Source organism: Astyanax mexicanus, chromosome 2 (genome assembly GCF_023375975.1).
Source record: "Astyanax mexicanus isolate ESR-SI-001 chromosome 2, AstMex3_surface, whole genome shotgun sequence".
Lineage (NCBI taxonomy): Eukaryota > Metazoa > Chordata > Actinopteri > Characiformes > Acestrorhamphidae > Astyanax > Astyanax mexicanus.
This window is the reverse complement of record NC_064409.1, coordinates 26,961,116-26,973,755: the sequence shown is the minus strand read 5'-3', so window position 1 is coordinate 26,973,755 and position 12,640 is coordinate 26,961,116. Positions and strand designations below refer to the sequence as shown.

Genomic DNA, 12,640 nt, shown 5'->3' with positions numbered 1-12,640 from the left:
GGCCCGCATGAGGGCTGATTGAGCCGCCAGTTGAGACAGGCATATAAACTCAGCCTCAGCCATCATTTGGGAGAACTTACACTGGGGAGCAGAGGGCTGAGGCTGCACGGACCTTAAAACCTTAAAAACTAAACTAAAAGTAATTCTACAGACTCTAGAGCCCCATTGGGCTGAGCATTGTTTTGAGTTGTTTTTGGGTGTGGTGGAGGGCAGTTTAAAAGCCGAATAAAGGTATGCTTTGAGTTCCATTTACTCCCCGTGTCTGTGTTCTCTGTGTGCTTCCTCCTTCCGGGTCACTGTGGTCACGCCCCTTACCCCAGGGGCCTACCACAATGGTATGACGAACATCAGTTGTTTCGGTGGTTTTCTCAGTAATTTTGTGGATTTGAAACACGTTTTTCCCTGTGAATTGGTTTTATCTAAATCCCACTGTAACAATCTGGCAACCCTGGCGGCTCGCTGTCCGCTCTGTTTCTTTGGCTGTCTGTTGCTTAGTAGCGAGACCCGCAAAGCATTTTGGGACACATTCAGCTCGCTTAGTAAGCAGCGAAGTTTACTATAAATCATGATGCATTATGGGAGTTTTTAGTGCCCTCAAAATCACGCTCGAATCCCCCCTTATTATTTGGACACTCAAAGAAAAATGGCTGACATACTCAATAGTGCCCTAACTAGTAAATATTTCGGTCACAGCCTAAATGTAATGTTATAAATACTGTGTATACACTACAAGCTTGTGAGACTGACAAGGCGTGGACAAAGTGGGTGGGACTGAACGCGCTGGACGTCCAAACTCCGCACCCTAAGTCTAGCCTCTTTCAGGGAACCGAAATTAGGGCAAAATGAGCCAGACTCGTCTTTAAAAGCCTGGATTACTGAGTTAGCTCGCTTTGTGGAACAGCCCCCTGATCCACAGTTGGCAAATGGAGTTCGACTCTGAAAGCCGGATGAGGTGATCGAACCAAGTAACCCTGCTTTTCTCTGAACCTGAACTCAGAAGTATTTGTTTTGTTTGATAAATAACGACAAGAGAACCACACTGTTGAGGACATCCCCAAAACTGTCTGCAGTCAGTAATAAATCAATCAGTATAATAAAATTGTGAAATAAACAAGGTTAAGAGAGAAACCTTTATCAAATTCTAAGGAAAGAGTGCAGAGTTCATCTCCCCCATTATAAGAGACTCTTTTCCGGCCCGGTAATCGTGCTCATACCTGGGGATAAAATAATCTGAATTAGCAACAGCGCTTTAGGGAAAACATTATCATAATTCTACAATTTACACATTAAATCAGAGTTACGGATTAATCTACAGTTATTCCCTCCAACAATTAAACTATTTACACATTAAATCACTGAGTTACAGGTTAATCTACAGTTACAGTCATATGAAAAAGTTTGGCCACCCCTATTAATCTTAATCATTTTTAGTTCTAAATATTTGGGTGTTTGCAACAGCCATTTCAGTTTGATATCTCTAATAACTGATGGACACAGTAATATTTCAGGATTGAAATGAGGTTTATTGTACTAACAGAAAATGTGCAATATGCATTAACCCTTGTGTGGTGTTCGGGTCTGTGGGACCCATTTTTATTTTTCATCAAATGATACTAAAAACGTTTTTTTTCTAACTCATTGGCATTGGCTCATTTTTTGTGAAAAACATATATCAAAACACCCCCCTACACATTTATATTACATACAGTATGTTTGGCCAAGGGCTAATAAACATTGCTTCATTTGTAAATTTGAAACTTAACAAATTTTCTACTCATATCTTGAGTTTAATTCATTGTCTTTTACATTTTAAAGCACTGAGTTACAGGTTAATCTACAGGTATTCTCTCTAACAGTTAAATTATTTACACATTAAATCCTTTAATTACAGGTTAATCTACAGTTATTCTCTCGAACAGTTAAACTATTTACACATTAAATCACTCAATTACAGGTTAATATACAGTTATTCTCTCTAACAGTTAAACTATTTACACATTAAATCACTCAATTACAGGTTAATCTACAGTTATTCTCTCTAACAGTTAAACTATTTACACATTAAATCACTCAATTACAGGTTAATATACAGTTATTTAGTCTAACAGTTAAACTTTTTCACTGTACGACTGCCTGACGCCACAAGCGCACCAGTGAGATTATTTTAGCATGCTAGCGGGGGTTATTTTACCATTCCAGCCGCGTTTGGTACTCAGAAATCCGGCTAATGCGTGTAGCTTCCTCGGTGAATCGACTAATCTGCTAAAATAACGGTAACTACACCAGGTCAGATCTTACTTTAAATTACCTACATGGGAAAATAACTTAAAGCAGTATTAAATGTACTAGTTTGGTAAACACAGGCAGCAGTGAGTGAAAATACAGAAGAAAATTACTCACATTTGTACAGAATTTTCCCCGTAGTGCCGAACCGCCCGCCATGTTTTTAACCCTGAACACTGAAACTCTGCTGAAATGCATCATGGGATTGCCTTCGTAAGTAAAGATTAATCTCACGCTGCTTCAGAATCGAGAAAGGTCTGTCCGCGGCTTGCAAGACTACAAGCAACAAGTCAGAATCGGGGTAAAATAAGAACTCTGCTCATGAAGGATCATATGCTGCCTACTAAATGGGATAGGCCTAGTCCTTTTCTCTGGAGCACATGCTGCCTAAAAACTGCTCAGTTGGGCAGCTGCCTTCAGAATGGAACAGTTAATGTTTTAATATATTTTATATTATCATATTTAGCTTTTTATATACTTATAAGGCCAATTTATGGAGCTTAGGTACATGTTTTATATATTTGACATTTGAAAGTGGAACATGATAAAATATAAAGTTGCACGAGGCATTAAACATTCAAAGTTGTTCAATAATACAACATAAACAGTTCAATTCTGTAGCACTGAGACGTTCAATACTATATACAACTGAATAAGAGAATCTAATCAAACATGCTTCAGCTGGCAGCTGTAGCCAACCTAGTCAGCAATGCGAAAATGCACTCAAATAATAAAACTGTTCTACTATAAATTATTGTAAAAAAAATAAAAAAACGTGCATTTACGTGTTTGAGTAAAATGAACATTGTTGTTTCATTCTATAAACTAGGGACAACATTTCTCCTAAATTCCAAATAACAATTTTGTCATTTAAAGCATTTATTTGCTGAAAATGAGAAATGGATAAAATAACAACTTGTGATCATCCATCTTCCTCATGGTTATATTCCAGAGGTTTTCAATTTAGTAAAATCAAAGAAACTCATAATTTTTAAGTGGTAACTGGGCACATGTACAGAATACTCCTCAACAACACTAAATCACATCAGAATGTAGGTCTTGAAACACAGATTAGAGTAAATTACCTGTACACGAGGCTGAGGATGGAGTAGAGCAGAGCGAAGAACAGGAACTCTCGGTAAAGCAGTTTATAAATGCTGCCCCTCCAGCGCAGCAGCAGTCTGTGAAAGCCGAAGAAGGTGGCGTTAGCCACTTTACTGGAGTAGGTGACGGTCATCTCCCCCTGTCCTGTGTGAGCCCCGCGCCGCTGTTTACTGATCACTGAACCCCGCAGCGGGCAGTGGAGTGGAGACAGCAGGGTAGAAGTGCTGTATCTGGAAAGTCGCGGGGTCACTGTGACACGCCTGAGTTAACACGACTAAATGTATCTCTGTGCTCACTCACACTACATTATCCTTACTGCGCCTGCCAGATAACTTACATTTCCAAAAGCTCCCCTGCTCCAGGAACAGCTGACCTGTCTGTCTGTCTGTATTGTGCAATCCTAATTTCATTAAGGTAATAATTTGATTTAATTTTATCTTTTTTATTTGTTTTGAGCAGTGCTGTCTGTGTTTTGACCCCCTCTCCCTAGACCTTAGGACCGCTGGTTTGTTGTGTAAAAGTGCCGTGCACTGCTGTTGATCTACACGTCAGGGTAACTCTGCGTCCACCAGGAGGCGCTGTTCTTTAAATTATAATTCTCATGGGTCTAAACGCAGGTCGTACTGCCAGAGCCAGTGTTCTGCCGAATTCACCCCAGAGTGAAGGCAAAGGGGCCAACAAATGCTAAACACCTCTGGGAACTCCTTCAAGACTGTTGGAAAACCATTTCAGGTGGCTATTTTGAAGAAACTAGAATGTTGTTAGTTATTGGTGAGATCCTTTTTGTTCGGTACGTAACTCCACATGTGTTCATTCATAGTTTTGATGCCTTCAGTGAGAAAATTGTAAATTGTCATGAAAATAAAGAAAACACATTAAAAAAGAAAGAAGGTGTTTCTTTTGGCCTGTACTGTGTATATATATGTATATATATATATATATACATATATATATACATATATATACATACATACATATATATATATATATATATATATATATATATATATATATATATATATATATATATATATATATATACAAGCACAAATCATTTCAGTAATTTAATTTAATTCAAAGTGTAAAGGTATTGTTAGTGTAAGTGTGCATTTTAATCACGCTTGGGCAGTTCAATTTTTTTATTAAATTTACGTTCTGACAGTATTTTCATTCAGTTGTGCTATTATTGTACAGTTTGATACTAATTGTTATTTTATTTTTAATTATTTATTTATTATATAGATGTGAGAGTTCTGACCCACAGAAGAAGGGGAAGGTGCGTGTGACGCAGGCGGCCGGTGTTCTGCCGAGATGGGTTACTCAGCGATATTGGTTACTTACGGCAATGCGCATGCGGTGAGCCACGTTTTTAATGTTCATGATCATTCTGTTTTCCTCAGGTTTCCTCACTGTTATCGTTTTCGTTACAAAAAGGTACAAATATATATATATATATATATATATATATATATATATATATATATATATATATATATATATATATATTTTTTTTTTTTTTTTTTTTTTTTTTTACCATAATACAGTTATTTAGGTAATGCAGATATTGTATGTGTACGTATGATGAAAGCATCTTTAACAAAAGGCGTTTCAATTTATGAGAATAACCTACATTCTGTGTTTTAATATCCAAATAATATCCTACATTCTGTGTTTTAATATCCTACATTCAGTGTTTCCTTTACCATAGTAGCACGTTTGGACAGGAAGCAGATATCCACAGAACAACGTAGGGGTGGGTCGTTCGGTCGGTTAGGATGCGCCGTGTTTAGCTCGAGCCGCCGCCAGTAGGGGGATCCGTCGGGAGGCTCACCGCGGAGAGGATTTAAAGGAAATGAATTGATGAAGAGCGGCGTTACTGTTCCCCGCAGGCAGTGAGATCCTGTAATAGAGGTATGTTAACCCGTAAACAACCGCTTACGTTCAGTCATGCGGACAGGTGACGCTGGGTTTAGCCTGCCGGGGCTCGGTTAGGTTAGCTAGCTCTCTCTCTCATTCACTGACCGGTTCAGTACCTACACTACTGCTAGGCACTCACCGCCTGGCTCTGCCTAACCCTACAGACAACCTCCGACACTGTACTGCGGGATTTTCCGTCTGATAAAGGTGTCTGGGCCACTCCTGTGTCAGAAGCGCTGTTTGTTATTAAACCAGGCTAGTTAGCCTAGGCTACAGGCTCAGGATCAGCGGTGGATCAGCAGAGCTGAATAATAACACAGGGCATACCCGGTGAAATCAGCTTAGCTGTTTCCATTAAAAGCGCTAGCACACTGCTGTGGTTCAGCGGCTACAGGAGCTATCATATAGCAGTGGAGCAGGAGAGGCTAGTGCAGCACAGCACAGCAGATCCCTGATCTTTCCTCTTACATTTCTTACATTACAAGTTCTTATCGTGCCTTGTTACCGGATACGTGCTCCACAACTGAGCATGTACTGAGGCCCTGTAGAGTTCTTAATATAAACATATATTTTCCAGAAATATATATATTTACACATGAACTGATTAATTGGAACAGTTTGGAGAACCTTGCCTGGTGTTTCCCTTCCCCCTCATTCAAAAGATGCAGTATAAGCAAGTGATGCTCTCTGCAAGGCTTTCTGCACTAGAGAAGGTATAGTCTTGGTATAATGGGTGGTATACATATTAGATATCATATTAGTGCCGTTAACATGGGTTTAGGTGACATTTTAATCCTTTACAGAACGTGTACCATTACTCTCTAATATTTTTATGCTCTTAGATTTTTACAAATGTTTATACATCATGCATTCATTATTAGCAGATAAGTGAATGAGAAATTCTCGTTATATTATGTTCAGTTAGCTAAATAAAAAGATGGGCACAAAGCTTATTGCAATGTGCAATTACATATTTATATATTTCAAATAGCTAATATTTGTTGAACTACTAATTAACATTTATATAATATTAATTTAAACAGTTTTCTTTCAACAAAAGTGTTTTACAATTTTTACTAATAAAATGGGAAGTGGTCACAATAACAGCTTTCACTGATGTCAAGAATATTCTGTCTGTAGATTTTAAAGACTGTTTCCCAGTCCGTTGTAACAGCAGGTCTGTAGGGGGGGCTGACACTTGATCCACAGGTGTGCAGCTTTCTTGCAGGACAGAATCTAATGTTACTATTCATGTGGGGGTGGGGAAGTGTTGCACTTCTGTAGCACCTCTGTTACATCATGACACATGCACTTTTAGCCCAGCTTTGTAGACAGAATTGCTTACGACAACCCCCCCACATAACAAAGCCCGCTGCCCAAGCAAATATGACTTGAACTGCATCAGTTAACAGGCTAACAATTGTTTCATTTTATTTCCTTTTTCTGTATATGTCTGGAATTGGTGTAGCACAGCAGTGCTTTTTAGATTTAGAATAAAGATGATGATATTTTATTCCATCACATGTTTTTTTCCTTGTTGCCATGGTAGTGGAAACAAAATCAGGAAGACAGTAAGTTAAAGAACAGAGTTAATAGATCGACTATCAGCTTAATATGGAAAAACAAAACAGTTACGTGACAACTGTCAAGAAACTTGACAGTTGTAATGTAGAAATAGTGAATAGCATTTGCATGCATAGATTAAATATTTACGGTTTGGGGCCTGTATGTATCACCAACAACAATTACACAGACAATAGCAAACAAAAAATATAGCTACAGATGTTCATAAACACAAACAAAAAAAATGAGAACCCTTGATCATATTTTTATGATTTTTTTTTAATGAATTGTGGCAACATGGAATCCTCAAAATAACTCTCAAATGACCCAAAAAACAAAGATTCATAATCATAATCATCATCATCAACCCACAGACCAGATCCAAAGACCTACATCATCCTGCTGCAGATGGAGTCACTGTGCATCGCTCAACTATTTAGTGCACTTTGCACAAGGAGAGGCTGTATGGGAGAGTAATGCAAAAGAAGCTTTTTTCTGAGCACACTCCACAAACAGAGTCACTTGAGGTATGCTAAACACATTTGGAAAGCTGGAATCCAGCTTTATTAAGGAATAAGGTGCTGTGGACTGATGAACAAAAATGTTGATATTTGGAGTGCAGTATGTATGGCGGAAAAAGAACACAGCATTCCAAGTCAAACAATTGCTACCTAAAAATGCTGGTGGTTCCATCATGCTGTGGGGCTGTGTGTTCACTGCAGGTTCTGGGAATCTTGTTAAAGTTGGGGGTCGCATGTATTCCAGTCAATATCAGCAGATTCTAGAGAACAATGTTGAAGAATCAGTAAGAAAGTTGACGTTGCGCCGGGCTGGATACTTCAACAAGACAAAGACCCTAAACACTAAACACAGCTCAACATCTACTAAAACATTCCTACAGTGGAACAAGTACAACATTCTGGAATAATCATCTCAGATCATCTCAGTCGCCAGACCTGAATATTATTGAAAATCTGTGGTGTGATTTAAAGCAGACTGTTCATGTTCAGAAACCATCAAACCTGACTGAACTGGAGGTGTTTTATAAAGAAGAATGACTCAAAATATCTTCAAGCAGAAGACAGACTCTCATTGGAAGCTATAGGAAGAGTTTAGAGGCTGTTATTTTTGTGAAAGGAGGATCTACTAAATATTGATGGAATTTTTCTGTTTGGCCCAAATTTTTGCACCTGCCTAATTTTGCTCAAATAATTATTGCGCACTTTCGGTAAATCCTGTAAACTTAATTTCACTTCTCAAATATCACTGTGTTCGTCTGCTATATGATATATTTAACTGAAATCGATAATCCGAACAATCAATGATTTATAAAGAAAAATTATGAAAATGATCAGGGGTGCCCAAACTTATTCATACCGCTGTATAGGTAAGAGTGGAAAGGTTTTTTAAAAAAATAAGCAGAAACTTTTTAAAAACTCTTTAAAAAGAAGTGTTCCTATGTTAACATGTAACTTGGCCTATTAGGATATTTTTTATTTAAATAGCTTTTGATTTGAGTAAATGCGACCTCCTAGTGCTGCAAATTCAACAAATTACCATTTTCAGTTCTTAACAACTTATAAAATGTTAAAACTCTACTGTGCATTAGAGGTGGGCAATACTGGTAATTTTTGTATTGATCTGATACCAAGTAAATGCAGGGCTAGTATTGTGGATATCTATTTAAGCTTCATAGATCCAAAGGATCCAAAAGACCTAGGATAGTATTTCGCCAAACATTGTACGTGACAACAAAATATTTATTATCACAATCAACATTTTTGTTTGCAAACAATGAATGAGTAACAACACAAAGGTTGCCTTAACATTTAGAAAATAAATATTTTTGAGGTAGAAAAGGAGAAACCACAGTACAAAAATAAAATAAAAAATTTCACTCAGACATCTTTTCTAGTTCTTTGTTTCTTTGTTTCTTTTTTTTTCCAAATAGAATTGTTCTTAAAAAAAACAACAAAAAATATGCAATTTTCTTTCTCTCAGTGCAATTCTGTTTTTTTTCTTAAATAAAAAATATATACATGTATCAGTACAGGCCAAAAGTTTGGACACACCTTCTCATTCAATGCGTTTTCTTTATTTTCATGACTATTTACATTGTAGATTCTCACTGAAGGCATCAAAACTATGAATGAACACGTGGAATTATGTACTTAACAAAAAAAAGTAAAATAACTGAAAAAAAAACATGTTTTATATTCTACTTTCTTCAAAATAGCCACCCTTTGCTCTGATTACTGCTTTGCACACCCTTTATAAAATTCATATTATGGCAAGAACCAATCAGCTAACTAAAGAAAAACGAGTGGCCATCATTACTTTAAGAAATGAAGGTCAGTATGTCCCCAAGTGGAGTCGCAAAAACCATCAAGCGCTACAACGAAACTGTCACACATGACCCAGGAAAGGACGACCAAGAGTACCCTCTGCTGTTCAGGACAGAAAAGGTGAATAGATGGATTCCACATGCCTGGTTCCCACTGTGAAGCATGGAGGAGGATCTGTGATGTGGAGCGACATGCCATCCCATCTGGTTTGTGTTTAGTTGGACGATCATTAATTTTTCAACAGGACAACGACCCCCAAACACACCTTCAGGCTGTGTAAGGGCTATTTGACTAAGAAGGAGAGTGATGGAGTGATGCGGCAGATGACCTCCACAGTCACCAGACCTGAACCCAATCCAGATGGTTTGGGGTGAGCTGGACCCCAGAGCGAAAGCAAAGGGGCCAGCAAGTGCTAAACACCTCTGGGAACTCCTTCAAGACTGTTGAAAAACCATTTCAGGTGACCACCTCTTGAAGCTTATTGAGAGAATGTGAGGCTAGCGGCTAGTAGGGGTGGGCAATATTATATCGTATACAATATATCGTGACACAGAAATATCGTGATATTAAAAATCCATATCGTGATAATAGGGCTGTTCTGTCTTAAAAGTAGTCTATTATTCACTGTGAAGCTTTAAGTGTATTTATTGTATAATTGTTTTAGTTTGCAGTTTATATGCATGCACTAAATATTATGCAATATTTTTTGCTGCATTATATTATTTTATGCTATATTATTTATTTTGCCACATTATGATTATACTGTTATATTATTATACTATATTTCTGAAATTAATTAATTATTTTAGTTTTCCTATATCGCCAAGTATATTGTTATCGCAAAAATACCCTGAAATATCGTGATATTATTTTAGAGCCATATCGCCCACCCCTAGCGGCTAGCCCACACAAGCCAGCTATCCACACCGTGCTTCTGGCCAATGTACGCACTTTGGACAATAAACTGAACTACATCTGCTTACTTCAGTCAACTCAGAAGACCGTGAAAGACTGTTGTGTTTATATTTTCACGGAAACCTGGCTCAACGAAAGCGTACCGGACCACGCCGTTCAGCTGGAGCGGCTAACATGCTATCGGGCAGACAGAGCGTTAGCTGAAGGAGGTAAGAGCCGTGGCGGCGGACTCTGTGTTTACATCAGCGATGATTGGTGTCGTAACGCTGTTGTGGTCTGTAAACACTGCTCACCGGTAGTGGAACTGATGATTATGAAGTGCTGTCCGTTCTATCTACCCAGATTTCTCTGCCGTGCTGATCGCTGCTGTTTATCTCCCTCTGACCTCCAACAACAGCGTGAGGAGTGAAGCACCGAATGAACTGTACCAGTACATCAGTGAACAGCAGACAGCACACCCAGACTCTTTGGAGCCTTGGAGACTCTGATCTCCTCACCATTATGCTAATGCCAGCTTACAGACCACTGGTTAAAGTCACCAAACCAGTTTTTAAGCAGGTACGAGTGTGGCCAGAGGGTTCCTCAGAGGCACTTCAGGACTGTTTCAGCACAACAGACTGGAATATGTTCAGAGAGGCTGCCATCCACATCAACTTCACAGACATTCAGGAGTACACGGACACTGTCTCTGCCTACATCACCAAGTGCACTGATGATGTAACCGACCTCAAGACCATCACCGTTGGAGCTAATCAGAAACCATGGCTCACAGGAGAGGTCCACAAGCTCCTGAAGGCTAGAAATGCAGTCTTCACAACAGGAGACCAGGCAGGCCTGAGGACAGCCAGGGCCAACCTGTCCCGCGGGATCAGGAAAGCTAAGAGGCTTTACTCAAAGAAGATTTCCCAACGGTTCAGTGACAGCAGAGACACACAGAACCTGTGGCAGGGTATCCAGTCTATCACAGGCTATAAACCACATCCACAGACCTGCGACAGCGACACATCTCTGCTGAACAACCTGAATGGATTCTTTGCAAGGTTCGAGCCACTCAACAACACACCGCCCAGAAATCCATCCCTCCTCCTGGTGACCAGGTGCTGCCGCTGTCCCCAGACAGTGTGAGGAGAGCATTCAGCAGGATCAATGCTCGGAAAGCTCCTGGGCCAGCCAACATTCCTGGTCGTGTGCTGAAGGACTGTGCCTGGGAACTCGCAGAGGTTTATACTGACATCTATAACACCTCTCTGATTCAGGTGGTGGTTCCCACATGCTTCAAAGCCACCACCATAATCCCTGTCCCAAAGAATGCATCGCCATTCTGTCACAACAACTATCGTCCGGTTGCACTCACCCCCATCCTCATGAAGTGCTTTGAACGACTAGTCATGCATCACTTTGAGTCTTCGCTCCCCCCCTCCCTGGACCCCTACCAGTTTGCATATCGGTCAAATCGCTCGACCGATGATGCCATCTCCACTGTTGTTCACTCAGCCCTCACTCACCTGGACAAGAAGAACACCTACGTCAGAATGCTGTTTGTAGACTTCAACTCAGCATTCAACACAGTCGTCCCCCAACAGCTCATACACAAACAGTCTGGGGCTGAGCAATTCACTGTGCAACTGGCTGTTAGACTTCTTGGAAGACCACAGGCAGTGCGGGTTGGCAGCAGCACATCCAGCATCGTCACACTGAACACAGGGGCTTCCCAAGGATATGTCCTGAGCCCCCTTCTGTTCACTCTGCTGACCCACAACTGCACACCAGCACACACCTCCAACCTCTTCGTCAAGTTTGCGGATGACACGACGGTGGTGGGTCTCATCAGCAACAACGATGAGTCACACTACAGGAGCGAGGTGAGCCGGCTGGCCTCCTGGTGCAAACACAACCTCTCTCTGAACGCAGAGAAGACCAAGGAGATTGTTGTGGACTTCAGGAGAACTCACACACAGCACACTCCTCTGTCCATCAACGGAACTGCTGTGGAGAGGGTGAGCAGCACCAAGTTCCTGGGTGTGCACGTCACAGAGGACCTCTCCTGGAGCACCAACTCAGCATCACTGCCCAGGAAGGCCAATCAGCGTCTCTACTTTCTCCGCAAGCTGAGAAGAGCTGGAGCCCCCACCCCCATCATAAGCACCTTCTATGGAGGAGACATCGAGAGAATCCTGACCAGCTGTTTCACCTTATCTGACTGACAGTGGTACTAACCAATCAAAACTGCTTTTTAAAATGGCTTCTGCCCAGTGTCTGCGTACCCTTTCTACTGATTTTTTGAAGTCGTAGGACAGTCTAACCAATCAGATTCATGATTTTCACTACAGGGGTGGGGCCATGGCTGTCTAACCCCTCCTTAGTGTTCTGATAAAGGGGCTATGAATTGGTTAGTCGTGAAACAGCACAAATACTGACGTAGTTTGATAGTTAGCTAACTATCATGGAATTGCGACTGCAAATGAGACAGATATTGTATAATATCTAATTAAAAAGCATTGTTAAAGACCGTC

General features: G+C 40.2%; 2 protein-coding genes across 5 annotated transcripts in view; one reads left to right on the top strand and one right to left on the bottom strand.

Annotated features, from left to right (window-relative positions):
* Positions 1 to 4,223, bottom strand: part of LOC103032327 (bestrophin-3) — a 38,913-nt gene extending 34,690 nt beyond the window's left edge. Inside the window, exon 1 of the mRNA XM_022667002.2 lies at positions 3,369 to 4,223. Coding sequence (XP_022522723.1) covers positions 3,369 to 3,520 — 152 coding nt within the window. The 5' untranslated portion in view covers positions 3,521 to 4,223. The remainder of the gene's footprint in view (positions 1 to 3,368) is intronic.
* Positions 4,224 to 5,136: 913 nt separating this feature from the next.
* LOC111188170 (RAB3A interacting protein (rabin3)) overlaps positions 5,137 to 12,640 on the top strand; it is a 31,207-nt gene continuing 23,703 nt past the window's right edge. Inside the window, exon 1 of one of the 4 annotated variants that reach the window (XM_022667006.2) lies at positions 5,137 to 5,298. The gene's annotated coding sequence lies outside the window, so the exon portion shown is untranslated. Of the gene's footprint in view, positions 5,299 to 5,996; positions 6,018 to 12,640 lie in introns of those variants that run through there. The other 3 variants (XM_022667004.2, XM_022667005.2, XM_049474129.1) reach the window with 3 other exon arrangements.